The 17,512-nt window shown below is 49.4% G+C and overlaps 1 protein-coding gene across 1 annotated transcript; it reads left to right on the top strand.

Moving 5' to 3' along the window:
- Positions 1-2,642: 2,642 nt before the first annotated feature.
- Positions 2,643-7,751, top strand: LOC143028953 (uncharacterized). Its single transcript, XM_076191307.1, has 4 exons — positions 2,643-3,033; positions 3,582-3,828; positions 4,868-4,888; positions 7,685-7,751. Exons 1-4 carry the CDS (start codon positions 2,643-2,645, stop codon positions 7,749-7,751), a joined length of 726 nt encoding a protein of 241 aa, XP_076047422.1.
- Positions 7,752-17,512: the final 9,761 nt, after the last annotated feature.

Raw genomic sequence — 17,512 nt, 5'->3', positions numbered from 1 at the left:
CGCATGTAAACGCGTGTAAACGCATGTAAACGCGTGTAAACGCATGTAAACGCGTGTAAACGTGTGTAAACGCGTGTAAACGTGTGTATCTGTGTAAATGTGTGGATCTGTGTATCTGTGTAACTGCGTGTATCTGTGTAACTGTATCTGTGTAACTGCGTGTATGTGTATAACTGCGTGTATGTGTGTAACTGCGTGTATGTGTATAACTGCGTGTATGTGTGTAACTGCGTGTATGTGTGTAACTGCGTGTGTGTAACTGCGTGTATGTAACTGCGTGTATGTGTGTAACTGTGTATCTGTGTAACTCTGTATCTGTGTAACTTCGTGTATCTGTGTAACTTCGTGTATCTGTAACTGTGTGTATCTGTGTAACTGTGTGTATATGTGTAACTGTGTGTATATGTGTAACTGCGTGTATCTGTAACTGTTTGTATCTGTAACAGTGTGTATCTGTGTAACAGTGTGTATCTGTGTAACTGTGTGTATCTGTGTAACTGTGTGTATCTGTGTAACTGTATCTATGTAACTGTGTATCTGTGTAACTGTGTATCTGTGTAACTGTGTGTATCTGTAACTGTGTGTGTCTGTAACTGTGTGTGTCTGTAACTGTGTATATGTGTGCATCTGCAACTGTGTGTGTCTGTGTAACTGTGTGTGTCTGTGTAACTGTGTATCTGTGTAATTGTGTGTATCTGTGTAACTGTATCTGCGTAACTGCGCATGTGCGTAACTGTGTGTGTCTGTAAACGTGTGTATCTGTAAACGTATGTATCTGTAAACGTGTGTATCTGTAAACGTATGTATCTGTAAACGTTTGTATCTGTAAACGTATGTATCTGTAAACGTGTGTAACTGTAACCGTATGTATCGGTGTAAACGTGTCTGTGTAACTGTTTGTATCTATAACTGTGTATGTGTAACTGTGTATCTGTGTAACTGTGTAACAGTGTGTATCTGTGTAACAGTGTGTATCTGTGTAACAGTATCTGTGTAACTGTGTGCATCTGTGTAACTGTGTGCATCTGTGTAACTGTGTGCATCTGTGTAACTGTGTGTATCTGTGTAACTGTGTGTATCTGTGTAACTGTGTGTATCTGTGTAACTGTGTGTATCTGTGTAACTGTGTGTATCTGTGTAACTGTGTGTATCTGTGTAACTGTGTGTATCTGTGTAACTGTGTGTATCTGTGTAACTGTGTGTATCTGTGTAACTGTGTGTATCTGTGTAACTGTGTGTATCTGTGTAACTGTGTGTATCTGTGTAACTGTGTGTATCTGTGTAACTGTGTGTATCTGTGTGTATCTGTAACTGTGTATCTGTGTAACTGTATCTGTGTAACTGTGATCTGTGTAACTATCTGTAAATGTATCTATAAATGTGTGTATCTCTGTAACTGTATCTGTGTAAATGTGTGTAAATGTGTATCTGTAACTGTGTGTAACTGTGTGTAACTGTGTGTAACTCTGTGTAATGGAACTGTGTGGAACTGTGTGGAACTGTGTAACAGTGTATCTGTGTAACAGTGTATCTGTGTAACAGTGTGTATTAGTAACTGTATCTGTGTAATTGTATCTGTGTAACTGCATCTGTGTAATTGTGTGTAACTGTATATGCAATTGTGTATAAATATATATGTAAATGTGTGTAAATGTGCCTGTGTAACTGTATGTGTCTGTATTTGTGTATGTATCTGTGTGTATCTATGTGTATCTATGTATCTACCTGTATCTGCATCTGTATGATTGTCTGTATCTGTATCTGCATCTGTATGATTGTCTGTATCTGTATATTTGTCTGTATCTGTGTGTGCACTTGTGTCTGTATATGTGTGTATCCATTTGTATCTTTGTACCTGATATATGTGTCTGTATCTGTGTGTCTGTGTGTCTGTTTATGTATGTCTGCGTGTCTGTATATGTCTGAATGTGTATATATGTATTCTGTATGCCTGTATGTCTGCGTCTGTCTATACGACTGTATGTGTCTATGTCTGTGTGGGTGTATTTGTATGTGTGTGTATCTGTGTCTGTATCTATGTATCTGTATGTGTCTGTGTCTATATCTATGTCTATGTATTTGTGTCTGTCTGCATGTGTTTGTATACGTGTCTATGTGTCTGTGTCTGTATGTGTACGTGTCTGTATATGTGACTGTTTGTATATATATATGTCTGCGTCTGTGTGTGCGTGTCTGCGTCTGTGTCTGTATGTGTGCGTCTGTCTGTGTCTGTATGTGTGCGTCTGTCTGCGTCTGTTTCTGTGTGCATGTGTGTCTGTGCCTGTGCATGTGTGTGTGTGTGTGTGTGTGTGTGTGTGTGTGTGTGTGTGTGTGTGTGTGTGTGTGTGTGTGTGTGTGTGTGTGTAATCGTGTATGTGTGTGTGTGGGGGGGGTGTAATCGTGCATGTGTGTGTGTGTGTGAGTGTGTAATCGTGTATGTGTGTGTGTGTGTGTGTGTAATCGTGTGTGTGTGTAATCGTGTGTGTGTGTGTGTGTGAGTGTGTAATCGTGTGTGTGTGTGTGTGTGTATGTAATCGTGTGTGTGTGTGTGTGTGTGTGTGTGTGTGTGTGTGTGTGTGTGTGTGTGTGTGTGTGTGTCTATGTCTATGTATTTGTGTGTCTGTTTTTATGCCTGCGTCTTTATGTCTGTCCGTGTCTGTCTGTCTGCGTGTGTCTATTTTGTACGTCTGCTTTTGTGTCTGTTTTTGTGCGTGTGTCTGTGTGCGTGTGTCTGTGTGCGTGTGTCTGTGTGCCTGTCTCTGTGTGCGTTTGTGTGTCTGTCTGTGTGTTTGTGTGTGTGTGTGTGTGTGTGTGTGTGTGTGTGTGTGTGTGTGTGTGTGTGTGTGTGTGTGTGTGTGTGTGTGTGTGTGTGTGTGTGTGTGTGTGTGTGTGTCTGCGTGTGTCTGCGTGTGTCTGTCTGTGTCCGTCTCTGCGTGCTTGCGTGTGTTAGTATCTGTATCTGTCTGTGTGTTTGTGTGTGTGTGTATCTGTGTCTGCCTTTCTGTGTGTGTGCCTGTGTATCTGTGTGTGTGTCTGTGGCTGTGTGTCTGTGTGTAGCTGTGTCTGCGTGTGTGTCTGCATCTGTGTGTCTGTGTGCCTGCGTGCCTGCGTGTCTGCCTGCGTGTCTGCCTGCGTGTCTCCCTACGTGTCTGCCTGCGTGCCTCCCTACGTGGCTGCCTGCGTGCCTGCCTGCGTGCCTTCCTGCGTGCCTGCCTGTGTATCTGCCTGCGTGTCTGTGTGCGTCTGTCTGCGTGTATGTCAGTCTGCGTGTCTGTGTGTGTGCGTGCCTGTGTGTGTGCCTGTGTGTGTGCCTGCGTGTCTGTGTGTGTCTGCCTGCGTGTCTGTGCGTGCCTGCCTGCGTGTGTGTGTCTGTGTATGTGTCTGTATGTGTCTGCGTGTATGCCTGCGTGTCTGTGTGTGTCTGTGTGTGTCTGAATGTGCGTGTCTGTGCGTGTCTGAATGTGCGTGTCTGTGCGTGTCTGTGTGTGCGTGTCTGTGTGTGCGTGTCTGTGCGTGTCTGTGCGTGTCTGTGTGTGCGTGTCTGTGCGTGTCTGTGTGTGTGCGTGTCTGTGTGTATGCGCGTCTGTGTGTGCGCGCGTCTGTGTGTGTGCGTGTCTGTGTGTGTGCGTGTCTGTGTGTGTGCGTCTGTGTGTGTGTGTGCGTGTCTCTGTGTGTGTGCGTGTCTGTGTGTGCGTGTCTGTGTGTGCGTGTGCGTGTCTGTGTGTGTGTGTGTGTGTGTGTCTGTGTGTGTGTGTGTGTGTGTCTGTGTGTGTGTGCGTGTCTGTGTATGTGCGTGTCTTTGTGTGTGTGCTTGTTTGTGTGTGTGTGTGCGTGTCTGTGTGTGTGTGCGTGTCTGTGTGTATGTGCGTGTCTGTGTGTATGTTCGTATGCGTGTGTGTGTGTCTTCGTATGTGTGTGTGTCTGCGTGTCTGTGTCTGTCTGCGTGTCTGTGTCTGTCTGTGTGTCTGTGTTTGTCTGCGTGTCTGTGTGTGTCTGTCTGCACGTTTGTCTGCGCGTCTGTCTGTACGTTTGTCTGCGCGTCTGTGTACGTTTGTCTGCGCGTCTGTCTGCACGTTTGTCTGCGCGTTTGTCTGCGCGTCTGTCTGCACGTTTGTCTGCCCGTCTGTCTGCACGTTTGTCTGCCCGTCTGTCTGCACGTTTGTCTGCCCGTCTGTCTGCACGTTTGTCTGCTCGTCTGTCTACACGTTTGTCTGCGCGTCTGTCTGCACGTTTGTCTGCGCGTCTGTCTGCACGTTTGTCTGCACGTTTGTCTGCGCGTCTGTCTGCACGTTTGTCTGCACGTTTGTCTGCGCGTCTGTCTGCACGTTTGTCTGCACGTTTGTCTGCGCGTTTGTCTGCGCGTCTGTCTCTGTGTCTGCGCGTCTGTCTCTGTGTCTGCGCGTCTGTCTGTCTGCGTCTGCGCGTCTGTCTTTGTGTCTGCGCATCTCTGTGTCTGCGCGTTTGCCTATGTGTCTGCGCGTTTGCCTATGTGTCTGCGCGTTTGCCTATGTGTCTGCGCGTCTGTCTTTGTGTATGCGCGTCTGTCTTTGTGTATGCGGCGCGTCTCTGTCTGCCATTCCCTGTCTCTGTCTGCCATTCCCTGTCTCTGTCTGCCATTCCCTGTCTCTGTCTGCCATTCCCTGTCTCTGTCTGCCATTCCCTGTCTCTGTCTGCCATTCCCTGTCTCTGTCTGCCATTCCCTGTCTCTGTCTGCCATTCCCTGTCTCTGTCTGCCATTCCCTGTCTCTGTCTGCCATTCCCTGTCTCTGTCTGCCATTCCCTGTCTCTGTCTGCCATTCCCTGTCTCTGTCTGCCATTCCCTGTCTCTGTCTGCCATTCCCTGTCTCTGTCTGCCATTCCCTGTCTCTGTCTGCCATTCCCTGTCTCTGTCTGCCATTCCCTGTCTCTGTCTGCCATTCCCTGTCTCTGTCTGCCATTCCCTGTCTCTGTCTGCCATTCCCTGTCTCTGTCTGCCATTCCCTGTCTCTGTCTGCCATTCCCTGTCTCTGTCTGCCATTCCCTGTCTCTGTCTGCCATTCCCTGTCTCTGTCTGCCATTCCCTGTCTCTGTCTGCCATTCCCTGTGTCTGTCTGCCATTCCCTGTCTCTGTCTGCCATTCCCTGTCTCTGTCTGCCATTCCCTGTCTCTGTCTGCCATTCCCTGTCTCTGTCTGCCATTCCCTGTGTCTGTCTGCCATTCCCTGTCTCTGTCTGTCATTCCCTGTCTCTGTCAGCCATTCCCTGTGTCTATCTGCCATTCCCTGTGTCTGTCTGCCATTCCCTGTGTCTGTCTGCCATTCCCTGTGTCTGTCTGCCATTCCCTGTGTGTCTGTCATTCTGTGTGTGACTGTCATTCTGTGTCTGTCTGTCATTCTGTGTCTGTCTGTCATTCTGTGTCTGTCTGTCATTCTGTGTCTGTCTGTCATTCTGTGTGTGTGTCATTCTGTGTGTGTGTCATTCCGTGTGTGTCTGTCATTCCGTGTGTGTCTGTCATTCTGTGTGTGTCTGTCATTCTGTGTGTGTCTGTCATTCTGTGTCTGTGTGTCACTGTTTGTGTGTGTGTGTCATTCTGTATCTGTCTGTGTGTCATTCTGTGTGTGTGTGTGTGTCATTCTGTGTCTGCTTGTCATTCTGTGTGTGTGTGTCATTCTGTGTGTGTGTGTCATTCTGTGTGTGTCATTCTGTGTGTGTGTGTCATTCTGTGTGTGTGTGTCATTCTGTGTGTGTGTGTCATTCTGTGTGTGTGTGTGTCATTCTCTGTGTGTGTGTCATTCTGTGTGTGTGTCATTCTGTGTGTGTGTGTCATTCTGTGTGTGTGTGTCATTCTGTGTGTGTGTGTCATTCTGTGTGTGTGTGTCATTCTGTGTGTGTGTGTCATTCTGTGTGTGTGTGTCATTCTGTGTGTGTGTGTCATTCTGTGTGTGTGTGTCATTGTGTGTGTGTCATTCTGTGTGTCATTCTGTGTGTGTGTGTCATTCTGTGTGTGTGTGTCATTCTGTGTGTGTGTGTCATTCTGTGTGTGTGTGTCATTCTGTGTGTGTGTGTCATTCTGTGTCTGTGTCATTCTGTGTCTGTGTCATTCTGTGTCTGTCTGTCATTCTGTGTCTGTCTGTCATTCTGTGTCTGTCTGTCATTCTGTGTCTGTCTGTCATTCTGTGTCTGTCTGTCATTCTGTGTCTGTCTGTCATTCTGTGTCTGTCTGTCATTCTGTGTCTGTCTGTCATTCTGTGTCTGTCTGTCATTCTGTGTCTGTCTGTCATTCTGTGTCTGTCTGTCATTCTGTGTCTGTCTGTCATTCTGTGTCTGTCTGTCATTCTGTGTCTGTCTGTCATTCTGTGTCTGTCTGTCATTCTGTGTCTGTCTGTCATTCTGTGTCTGTCTGTCATTCTGTGTCTGTCTGTCATTCTGTGTCTGTCTGTCATTCTGTGTCTGTCATTCTGTGTCTGTCATTCTGTGTCTGTCTGTCATTCTGTGTCTGTCTGTCATTCTGTGTCTGTCTGTCATTCTGTGTCTGTCTGTCATTCTGTGTCTGTCTGTCATTCTGTGTCTGTCTGTCATTCTGTGTCTGTCTGTCATTCTGTGTCTGTCTGTCATTCTGTGTCTGTCTGTCATTCTGTGTCTGTCTGTCATTCTGTGTCTGTCTGTCATTCTGTGTCTGTCTGTCATTCTGTGTCTGTCTGTCATTCTGTGTCTGTCTGTCATTCTGTGTCTGTCTGTCATTCTGTGTCTGTCTGTCATTCTGTGTCTGTCTGTCATTCTGTGTCTGTCTGTCATTCTGTGTCTGTCTGTCATTCTGTGTCTGTCTGTCATTCTGTGTCTGTCTGTCATTCTGTGTCTGTCTGTCATTCTGTGTCTGTCTGTCATTCTGTGTCTGTCTGTCATTCTGTGTCTGTGTCATTCTGTGCCTGTGTCATTCTGTGTCTGTCTGTCATTCTGTGTCTGTCTGTCATTCTGTGTCTGTCTGTCATTCTGTGTCTGTCTGTCATTCTGTGTCTGTCTGTCATTCTGTGTCTGTCTGTCATTCTGTGTCTGTCTGTCATTCTGTGTCTGTCTGTCATTCTGTGTCTGTCTGTCATTCTGTGTCTGTCTGTCATTCTGTGTCTGTCTGTCATTCTGTGTGTCTGTCATTCTGTGTCTGTCTGTCATTCTGTGTCTGTCTGTCATTCTGTGTCTGTCTGTCATTCTGTGTCTGTGTCATTCTGTGTCTGTCGGTGTCCGTCACCCTGCGTCTGTCCCTAGGCGTCCGTCACTATCTGTTATTCTGCCTCTGTCCCTCTGTATTTCTATCTGCGTGTGGATGTGCATTTCTATGTTTATTTGTATGTACATCTATTTATATTTGTGTCCATCTGTTTTTTCCGTCAGTCTAAGTTTGTATCTCTGTCTGTCTGCCTGGCTGCGGGTCTACCTGTCTGTTTGTCTGCCTCTCTGTCTGTAAGTTTCTCTGCCTATTTGTCTGTAGGTTTCTCTGCCTCTCTGTCTGTAAGTTTCTCTGCCTATCTGTCTGTAGGTTTCTCTGCCTATCTGTCTGTAGGTTTCTCTGCCTCTCTGTCTGTAATTTCCTCTGCCTATCTGTCTGCAGGTTTCTCTGCCTATCTGTCTGTAGGTTTCTCTGCCTCTCTGCTTATCTGTCTGCCCGTCTATGTGTTTCCCTCCAGCAACCAAACCCTTTACTCCTTTAACAGAGTGACGCCCCTTATGAATTTTATTCTGGCCAAAGACAAGCTACTCTATGCAACGGACACTTCCTAGATTGGTTCCCGATCTATCCTGAAGACTGGGCTATTTTTCCTCCGACACCCTACCTCCAACTTCCAAACTCCATTTGAATAACTAGAATATAACTTCAATTAGAGAAATCTAGACTTCCCTAGGAACATTTCAACAGTATGTCCGACATTCGTATAGGTTCACCATCTCTTAAGTTCATCATTCAAGCTTTGCTCTATATGCAGGAAAGAAAATTTTATATTTGGAGATCTGAAAAACAAAATGTTGTAAACCAAGTCGTTTTTACTCAAACGAACTGGTGAAGCCCGTGGAAGCCCAGTGAGATACCGCCTTTAGCTGCACGAAATCGCCTGTAGCCTGGTATAAGAATTAAATATATAAAGCGCGTCTGTTTATTGCAGGGTGGCGAGTGATCACTGAATACTTTCTCTGCTGAGAGCGTGCGACCCCTAGACTGAACGACACTTGGACCGTGTGGGGTCTCTTCAGGCCAAACCACGCCCCCTTTATCGCCTGAATGAAAGTCTGGCATCTGGCCTTCTTTCTCTGGCACCTTGGCATTCTCGGCATTCGCGCCACCGGATCCTCCCGTAATTGCTTCGTCACACCCACTTCCTACTCTCCTTACTTCGGTTTCTTATCCCCAGTTTCATCCTATGCATGTAAACATACGCACGAGCATCCACGCATGCACGCACGCGCACACACACTATATATACAATATATGTATATATATATATATATATATATATATATATATACATATATACATGCATTCATACATATATACATGCATTCATGCATATATACATGCATGCATGCATATATACATACATGCATACATACATGCATACATACATGCATGCATGCATACATACATACATACATACTGTACAGAAGTACATGTACTGAACCACTGGCAGACTCCTCGTCGGGCAGGTGCTGAGTGTTATTGTCGCTCGCGGGAGGAATTCGAGTTTGGCAAGAGGCGAGGAGGGACGGTTCGAGCAGGTCACGCCGTCGCTGCCTTGGGTCTTTCCAGGCTTCCACTATAATACCTGTTAAGCTAATCACCTGTAATAACTTAATCATTATGTCTATCTCTTTGTCCCTTTGTCAATGTAAAAGTGTTTGTATAGATGCATGTACATAATTCTTGGACATACTATATATATATATATATATATATATATATATATATATATATATATATGTATATTACATTTGTGTGACATACATTTACACAAAATTAAACTATATGATTAATGGTTTACACTAAAGATATTCCTGAAGTAATGGACTATAGTGACATTTTTACTTTATCGCAATTACTGCCAGCCTTAATGTCCGTGTCACCCACTGATAAATTTAGGGTTATGGTCTTGTTCAACCACTTCCCTACCAGTGGATACTTTTTCATTCTGGCTTCTGTCGGGTTATTTTATTCATTTCCATAACTCCAAAGGATGCCGTTTAGAACGTTGGTACTTGGGAGAGAGGTCAGGAATAGACACAGTTCAAGGCTGCCTGGCGGTGAAAAGAGTTCGTCGTAATCGGCAGACAATATGAATACCCCCCCTCCCTCTGGTGGGAGAGGATATTTGTGTATTAAGTCGAACCAATCATGAACAATCGTTATATCTCTCCGTCTCTTGGTGATAAAGAAGTTTCAAGACCTCACATGACAATGAAATGACGTCATCAAACCATCCAAGAATCTCCTTCAGCAATATAGTCTGCCGAAATCGCCCCCCACTCCCCACCCCCGACTATGAAAAACATTTGTGTTGCTCGTTGTGCGTGCGATTGCGTGCACATTTGTTCCCCAACGCCGACGTGGCCTTCTATTGAAAACCAACACACAAGATCCGCCGAAGACAGGGCAGCCTACAAAACAAGGGCTTTACGCCAAGCGCGCCTCTAATTAACCATGACTCGACCCAGAATATTTTCAGCCTTGCATCAACACACCACACAATCGTGTAGTCCTTTCACTGCAGTGGCACAACTCAGAAACCGTTCTGGCCTGCGCCAGACGACTTTATTCAGCCAAGGGGATGGGGTAGTATATGGCTGGACATCGTAGTGATATTTTTTTTCTTATCGTCGAGTTGGGTGCGGACCCTAAGAACGAACGCCATCTCGAGGGACCAGCATCATTTGCGAGAGCAGACCTTCCAAATGGGACGCCGAGTAGAAATGCAAGACACAGAGTCGATCTAGTTTCGACACTTGCTTCTAGAGTCAAGCCTCAAGGGCCCAGTAACCTTCGCTTCTAGTTTGATGCGCTAAGGCTTGCTTCGTCTTCGCTCCTATCTAGATTATTGCAGTGTTAAACTGAGTTTGCTAGATCTCAATACTAGTATTACCAAACGAAAAAAAAAGAGAGAAACGTCTTTAATTCTTTTCTTTCTAGAAGATTGCTGTATTAAATATAACTTGCTAGATCTTAGATTTATTCCGCTAGTTCATAAATCTATTCATAGTAAATGCTTATTTATTGCCGTGGTTTTGCTGCCGCCCTTTCTTCAAAGTTATATGTAATTGGATGTCTTGGTCACAATTCCACTGTCACATTTTTATATTCACCATTTACAATTTCCAGTTCTAAAACATATCTCTCAGTCATATTTTTGGTCTTTCTTTATTATCATTATTATTGTTCAATTTCTGCATTCTCTTCACTTAGCCGAGATCAACAATTCTTAAATATTCTATCTCGTATCAAATTAATGAACTGTGGTTCAAGCATAAGATGTTTATTTTATACAATTCTAACTGACGCTTACCAAGGATTCAAATGAATTCAATACTTAAACTTGTCCGATCTTACGAGTTAGAAGATATCTCGTGTATGATTTTCGCTTTCGTTTCCAACCAATGGATAGAGATAAACCGTGAAATGAAATCGCCTGGCGTCAATCAGACCGTCATCAAAGCCATTGGGTTAAGTAAGATTTGAATGAACGTCGAACACAGAGTAACTTGTTGATCTTGGTCAGCCATAGTTCGCTTCTTGAACAAGTTAACATGTGCGCCCCCTCCCCTCCCCCTCCCCCTCCCTCCTTCGCTCCCCATGTCAATGCTGGCCTGAGCAAGTAAAAGTTCTTACCATCCGCTGCCGGATGTCGCAACACCAGAGGTGCCGGTGGTGGTGATAGTACTGGTGGTTGTGATAGTGGTGGTGCTGGTGGTGGTGATAGTGATGGTGGTGGTGGTGGTGGTGGTGGTGGTGGTGGTGGTGGTGGGGCTTGCGGTGGTTATGCTTGTGGGGTTTGTACTTGCGTTGGTTGTGCTTGTGTTGTTTGTGCTTGTGTTGTGTGTGCTTGTGTTGGTTGTGCTTATGTTGGTTGTGCTTGTGTTGGTTGTCTTGTGGTGGTTGTGCTTGTGGTGGTGCTTCTTATGGAAGTGATAATTCTAGTGGTAGGGGTGCTAGTGGTAATGGTACCAGTGGTGAAAGTGGTGGTGAAAGTGACGGTGGTGGTGAAAGTGGCGGTGGTGGCGGCGTTTGTCATGGTGTTGGTGGTAGAGCTTGTGGTGACGTTGATGTTTGTGAAGGTGTTTGTGATGGTGGTGCTTGTGATGGTGGTGCTTGTGATGGTGGTGCTTGTGATGGTGGTGCTTGTGATGGTGGTGCTTGTGATGGTGGTGCTTGTGATGGCAGCCGTGCTTGTGGTGGTCATGGCGTTTGTGGTGGCGGTGTTTGTGGTGGCGGTATTTGTGGAGGTGGTGCTTGTGGTGGTGGTGCTTGTGGTGGTGCTTGTGGTGGTGCTTGTGGTGGTGCTTGTGGTGGTGCTTGTGGTGGTGGTGCTTGTGGTGGTGCTTGTGGTGGTGGTGCTTGTGGTGGTGGTGCTTGTGGTGGTGGTCCTTGTAGGTGTGCTTGTGGTGGTGGTCCTTGTAGGTGTGCTTGTGGTGGTGGTGCTTGTGGTGGTGCTTGTGGTGGTGGTGCTTGTGGTGGTGGTGCTTGTGGTGGTGGTGCTTGTGGTGGTGGTGCTTGTGGTGGTGGTGCTTGTGGTGGTGGTGCTTGTGGTGGTGGTGCTTGTGGTGGTGCTTGTGGTGGTGGTGCTTGTGGTGGTGCTTGTGGTGGTGCTTGTGGTGGTGCTTGTGGTGGTGGTGGTGGTGGTGGTGGTGGTGGTGCTTGTGGTGGTGGTGCTTGTGGTGGTGGTGGTGGTGGTGGTGGTGGTGGTGGTGGTGCTTGTGGTGGTGGTGGTGGTGGTGGTGGTGGTGGTGGTGCTTGTGGTGGTGGTGCTTGTGGTGGTGCTTGTGGTGGTGGTGGTGCTTGTGGTGGTGGTGCTTGTGGTGGTGGTGGTGGTGGTGGTGGTGGTGCTTGTGGTGGTGGTGGTGGTGGTGGTGGTGGTGCTTGTGGTGGTGGTGGTGCTTGTGGTGGTGGTGGTGGTGGTGGTGGTGGTCCTTGTGGTGGTGGTGGTGGTGGTGGTGGTGGTGGTGGTCCTTGTGGTGGTGGTGGTCCTTGTGGTGGTGGTGCTTGTGGTGGTGGTGGTGGTGGTGGTGGTGGTGGTGGTGGTGGTGCTTGTGGTGGTGGTGGTGGTGGTGGTGGTGCTTGTGGTGGTGGTGGTGGTGGTGGTGGTGGTGGTGGTGGTGGTGGTGGTGGTGCCTCTGGTGGTGGTGCCTCTGGTGGTGGTGCCTCTGGTGGTGGTGCCTCTGGTGGTGGTGCCTCTGGTGGTGGTGCCTCTGGTGGTGGTACTTCTGGTGGTGCTTGTGGTGCTTGTGGTGGTGCTTGTGGTGCTTGTGGTGACGGTGGTGATGCTTGTGGTGGGAGTGGTTGTGCTTGTGTTGGCGGTGGTGTATGTGGTGGTGGTGCTTGTGGTGGTGCTTATGGTGGTGTTGCATGTGGTGGTGGTGGTGGTGGTGGTGGTGGTGGTGGTGGTGGTGGTGCTTGTAGTGGTGCTTATGGGGGTGGTGGTGGTGGTGGTGGTGGTGGTGGTGGTGGTGGTGGTGGTGGTGGTGGTGGTGGTGGTGGTGGTGGTGCTTGTAGTGGTAGTGGCGGTGATAGTGATGGTGGTAGTAGTGGTGATGGAGGTGGCTGTGGTGGTGGAGATGGTTGTGGTGGTGGAGGTGCTTGGGGTGGTGGAAACTGCCTGGGGTGGTGGAAACTGCCTGGGGTGGTGATGCTTGTGGTGGTGGTGGCTCTTGTGGTGGTGTTGGTGGTGGTGATTCTTGTGGTGGTGGTGGTTATGCTTGTGGTAGTGGTGTTTCTGGTGGTTCTAGTGGTGGAGCTTGTGGAGGTGGTGACGGTGATAGTGGTGGTAGAAGTGGTGGTGGAGGTGGTTATTGTGGTGGAGGTGGTTATTGTGGTGGTTATTGTGGTGGGGGTGGTGGGTGGTGGTTATTGTGGTGGAGGTGGTTTGTGGTGGTGTGGAGGTGGTTGTGGTGGTGGTGTGGTGGAGGTGTTTGTGGTGGAGGTGGTTGTGGAGGTGGTTATTGTGGAGGTGGTTATTGTGGTGGAGGTGGTTATTGTGGAGGAGGTGTTTGTGGTGGAGTTGCTTAGGGTGGTGGAGGTGGTGATTGTGGTGGCGGTGTTTGTGGTGGTGGTTGTGGTAGTTGCTTGGTGGTGCTTGTGTGGTGATTGTGGTGTGCTTATGGTGTGGTGGTGGTGCTTGTGGTGGTGATTGTGGTGGTGCTTGTGGTTGGGTGGTGCTGTGGTGGTGCTTGTTGTGGTGGTGCTTGTGGTTGTGGTGGTGGTGCTGGTGGTGGTGGTGCTTGCGGTGGTGGAGCTTGTGGTGGTGGTGCTTGTGATTATGGTGCTTGTCGTGGTGCTTGTCGTGGTGCTTGTCGTGGTGCTTGTCGTGGTGCTTGTGGTGGTGCTTGTGGTGGTGCTTGTGGTGCTTGTGGTGGTGCTTGTGGTGGTGCTTGTGGTGGTGCTTGTGGTGGTGCTTGTGGTGGTGCTTGTGGTGGTGCTTGTGGTGGTGGTGCTTGTGGTGGTGCTTGTGGTGGTGTTTGTGATGGTGTTTGTGGTGGTGCTTGTGGTGGTGCTTGTGGTGGTGGTGCTTGTGTTAGTGGTGCTTATGGTGGCAGTGGTGGTGCTTGTGGTGGTGGCGCTTATGGTGGCAGTGGTTGTGCTTGTGGTGGTGGCGCTTATGGTGGCAGTGGTTGTGCTTGTGGTAGCGATGGTTGTGCCTTGTGGTGGTGGTGCTTGAGGTAGATGCTTGTAGTGGTGGTGCTTGTGGTGGTGGTGGTGCTTCTGGTGGTGCTTATGGTGCTTGTGGGTGGTGCTTGTAGTGCTTGTAGTGGTGGTGCTTGTGGTGCTTGTGGGGGCGATGGTGGTGCTTGTGGTGCTTGTGGTGGTGCTTGGGATAGTGGTGCTTGTGGTGCTTGTGGTGGTGGTGCTTGTGGTGGTGCTTGTAGTGGTACTTTTGGTGGTGGTGCTTGTGGTGGTGCTTGTGGTGGTGGTGGTGGTGCTTGTGGTGATGCTTGTGGTGGTGGTGCTTATGGTGGCAGTGGTTGTGCTTGTGGTGGCGATGGTTTTGATTGTGGTGGTGGTGCTTGAGGTAGATGCTTGTGGTGGTGCTTATGGTGCTTGTGGGTGGTGCTTGTGGTGGTGCTTATGGTGCTTGTGGGTGGTGCTTGTGGTGCTTGTGGGGGCGATGGTGGTGCTTGTGGTGCTTGTGGTGGTGCTTGTGCTTGGGGTGGTGGTGCTTGGGGTGGTGCTTTTGGGGGTGGTGCTTGTGGTCGTGGTGCTTGTGGTCGTGGTGCTTGTGGTCGTGGTGCTTGTGGTCGTGGTGCTTTTGGTGGTGCGTTTGGTGGTGCTTGTGGTCGTGGTGCTTGTGGTGGTGGAGCTTGTGGTGGTGGTGGTGCTTATGGTGGCAGTGGTTGTGCTTGTGGTGGCGATGGTTTTGATTGTGGTGGTGGTGCTTGAGGTAGATGCTTGTGGTGGTGCTTATGGTGCTTGTGGGTGGTGCTTGTGGTGGTGCTTGTGGGTGGTGCTTGTGGTGGTGCTTATGGTGCTTGTGGGTGGTGCTTGTGGTGCTTGTGGGTGGTGCTTGTGGTGGTGCTTGTGGGGACGATGGTGCTTGTGGGTGCTTGTGGTGGTGCTTGGGGTGGTGGTGCTTGTGGTGGTGGTGCTTGTGGTGAAGCTTGAGGTAGATGCTTGTGGGGGTGGTGCTTGTGGTGGTGGTGCTTGTGGTGGTGTTTATAATGCTTGTGGTGGTTGTGCTTGTGGTGGTGGTGCTTGTTTTGGTGGTGCTTGTGGTGCTTGTGGGGGCGATGGTGGTGCTTGTGGTGCTTGTGGTGCTTGTGGTGGTGCTTGTGCTTGGGGTGGTGGTGCTTGGGGTGGTGGTGGTGGTGGAGGTGCTTGTGGTGGTGGTGGAGGTGTTTGTGGTGGTGGAGGTGCTTGTGGTGGTGGTGGTGGAGGTGCTTGTGGTGGTGGTGGAGGTGCTTGTGGTGGTGGTGGTGGAGGTGCTTGTGGTGGTGGTGGTGGAGGTGCTTGTGGTGGTGGTGGAGGTGCTTGTGGTGGTGGTGGAGGTGCTTGTGGTGGTGGTGGAGGTGCTTGTGGTGGTGGTGGTGGTGGTGGTGGTGGTGGTGGTGGTGGTGGTGGTGGTGGTGGTGGTGGTGGTGGTGGTGGAGGTGCTTGTGGTGGTGGAGGTGCTTGTGGTGGTGGTGGAGGTGCTTGTGGTGGTGGTGGAGGTGCTTGTGGTGGTGGTGGAGGTGCTTGTGGTGGTGGTGGTGGTGCTTGTGGTGGAGGTGCTTGTGGTGGTGGAGGTGCTTGTGGTGGTGGTGGTGGTGGTGGTGGTGGTGGTGGTGGTGGTGATTGTGGTGGTGGTGGAGGTGCTTGTGGTGGTGGTGGAGGTGCTTGTGGTGGTGGTGGAGGTGCTTGTGGTGGTGCTTGTGGTGGTGGTGGTGGAGGTGCTTGTGGTGGTGGTGGTGGTGCTTGTGGTGGTGGTGGTGGTGCTTGTGGTGGTGGTGGTGGTGGTGGTGGTGGTGGTGGTGCTTGTGGTGGTGGTGGTGGTGCTTGTGGTGGTGGTGGAGGTGCTTGTGGTGGTGGTGGTGGTGGTGGTGGTGGTGGTGGTGGTGGAGGTGCTTGTGGTGGTGGTGGTGGTGGTGGTGGTGGTGGTGGTGGTGGTGGTGGTGGTGTTTGTGGTGGTGGAGGTGCTTGTGGTGGTGGTGGTGGAGGTGCTTGTGGTGGTGGTGGTGGTGGAGGTGCTTGTGGTGGTGGTGGTGGTGGTGGTGGAGGTGCTTGTGGGGGTGGTGGTGGAGGTGGTGGTGGAGGTGGTGGTTGTAGTGGTGGAGGTGGTAGTGGTGGAGGTGGTGATGGAGATGGTGGTGGTGGTGGTGGTGGTGGTTGTGGTGGTGGTGGTGGTGGTGGTGGTTGTGGTTGTGGTGGTGGTGGTGGTGGTGGTGGTGGTGGTTGTGGTGGTTGTGGTGGTGGTTGTGGTGGTGGTGGTGGTGGTGGTGGTGGTGGTGGTGGTGGTGGTGGAGGTGCTGGTGGTGGTGGAGGTGCTGGTGGTGGTGGAGGTGCTGGTGGTGGTGGAGGTGCTGGTGGTGGTGGAGGTGCTGGTGGTGGTGGAGGTGCTGGTGGTGGTGGTGGTGCTTGTGGTGGTGGTGGTGGAGGTGCTTGTGGTGGTAGTGGTGGTGCTTGTGGTGGTGGTGGTGGTGGAGGTGCTTGTGGTGGTGGAGGTGCTTGTGGTGGTGGAGGTGCTTGTGGTGGTGGAGGTGCTTGTGGTGGTGGAGGTGCTTGTGGTGGTGGAGGTGCTTGTGGTGGTGGCGGTGGAGGTGCTTGTGGTGGTGGTGGTGTCTGTGGTGGTGGAGGTGCTTGCGGTGGTGCTTGTAGTGGTGGAGGTGCTTGTGGTGGTGATGTTTGCAGTTGAATTTTTTTTTTTTTTTTTTACCATATACAGTACGTGGTGCTTTTCCTGACATGATTGTGGCTGTTTTCGGTGGTGATACTTATGGTGGTGGTTGTGGTGGCAGTCGTAGGCAGTGGACGTGCTTGGTGTTGATAAACCTTATGGTGTCTGGAGTCGCGCTTGTGCTGATTGTGGATCTTGCCTGCGTTGTTGATTGTGTTTGTGGTGATAACGGTGGTGAGGGTTGAGTTTGTGCTGGTAGTGATTGTGATTGTGGTAGCGCTTGTGGTAGTGGTGAGGCTTGTGGTGATGACCGTGTTTGTGGTGGTGGTGTTTGTAATGGTGCTTGGTGTGGTGGTGGTAATTGTGGTGATGCTCTTGTGGGGATCGGAATCGTCTGAGACTCGGCGATATTTCCTCCGACTCTTGAAGCAGATTTGCAGACCGAAGCTTTCGGGAAAGAATCTGATATGTTGAAGGGAAAAAAATTCCTCAGGCATATAAAATGATATTCTATGTAAACGGTTGAGAAAACAATAGTTTCCCCATAGTGATTTTATGGCGGTAAAAGTTTTAGGGTTGGGTTGTATCGGAGGTTGGAAAAAAAATAACCCAGTGTGTAACCCAAGCCGATCAGCCTTGAGTCTCGTTACCAGCTGGGGTTTTGGCAAAATATATATAGAGTTAAAAAATAAATCCAAGCTACATAAAGTCCTCTTGTGTCTAGACGACCCAACCACCCTCACCCGACATGCACAGACAGCCTGACGGGTGTGGATGGATCCTCTATATTATCCGAAATAGGTTGAGAAATGTAAAAATTTTCGTTCAAACACGCATCACCTCATGTGTATACTCTGCACAATCAACGAAAAAAAAAAATGAACGCAATTTCGAGGTTTTCTTTTTGTACAAGAAATTACAAATCGAGAAGACGGGAATCACAAACCCAAAATTGGTAAAGTAGGACAGCAACGCGAA

The sequence above is a fragment of the Oratosquilla oratoria genome, chromosome 1 (genome assembly GCF_046742065.1).
Source record: "Oratosquilla oratoria isolate Oo_2021 chromosome 1, ASM4674206v1, whole genome shotgun sequence".
Taxonomy (NCBI): Eukaryota; Metazoa; Arthropoda; class Malacostraca; order Stomatopoda; family Squillidae; genus Oratosquilla; species Oratosquilla oratoria.
The sequence above is the reverse complement of the archived record's forward strand: the minus strand, read 5'-3'. Positions and strand labels throughout refer to the sequence as shown.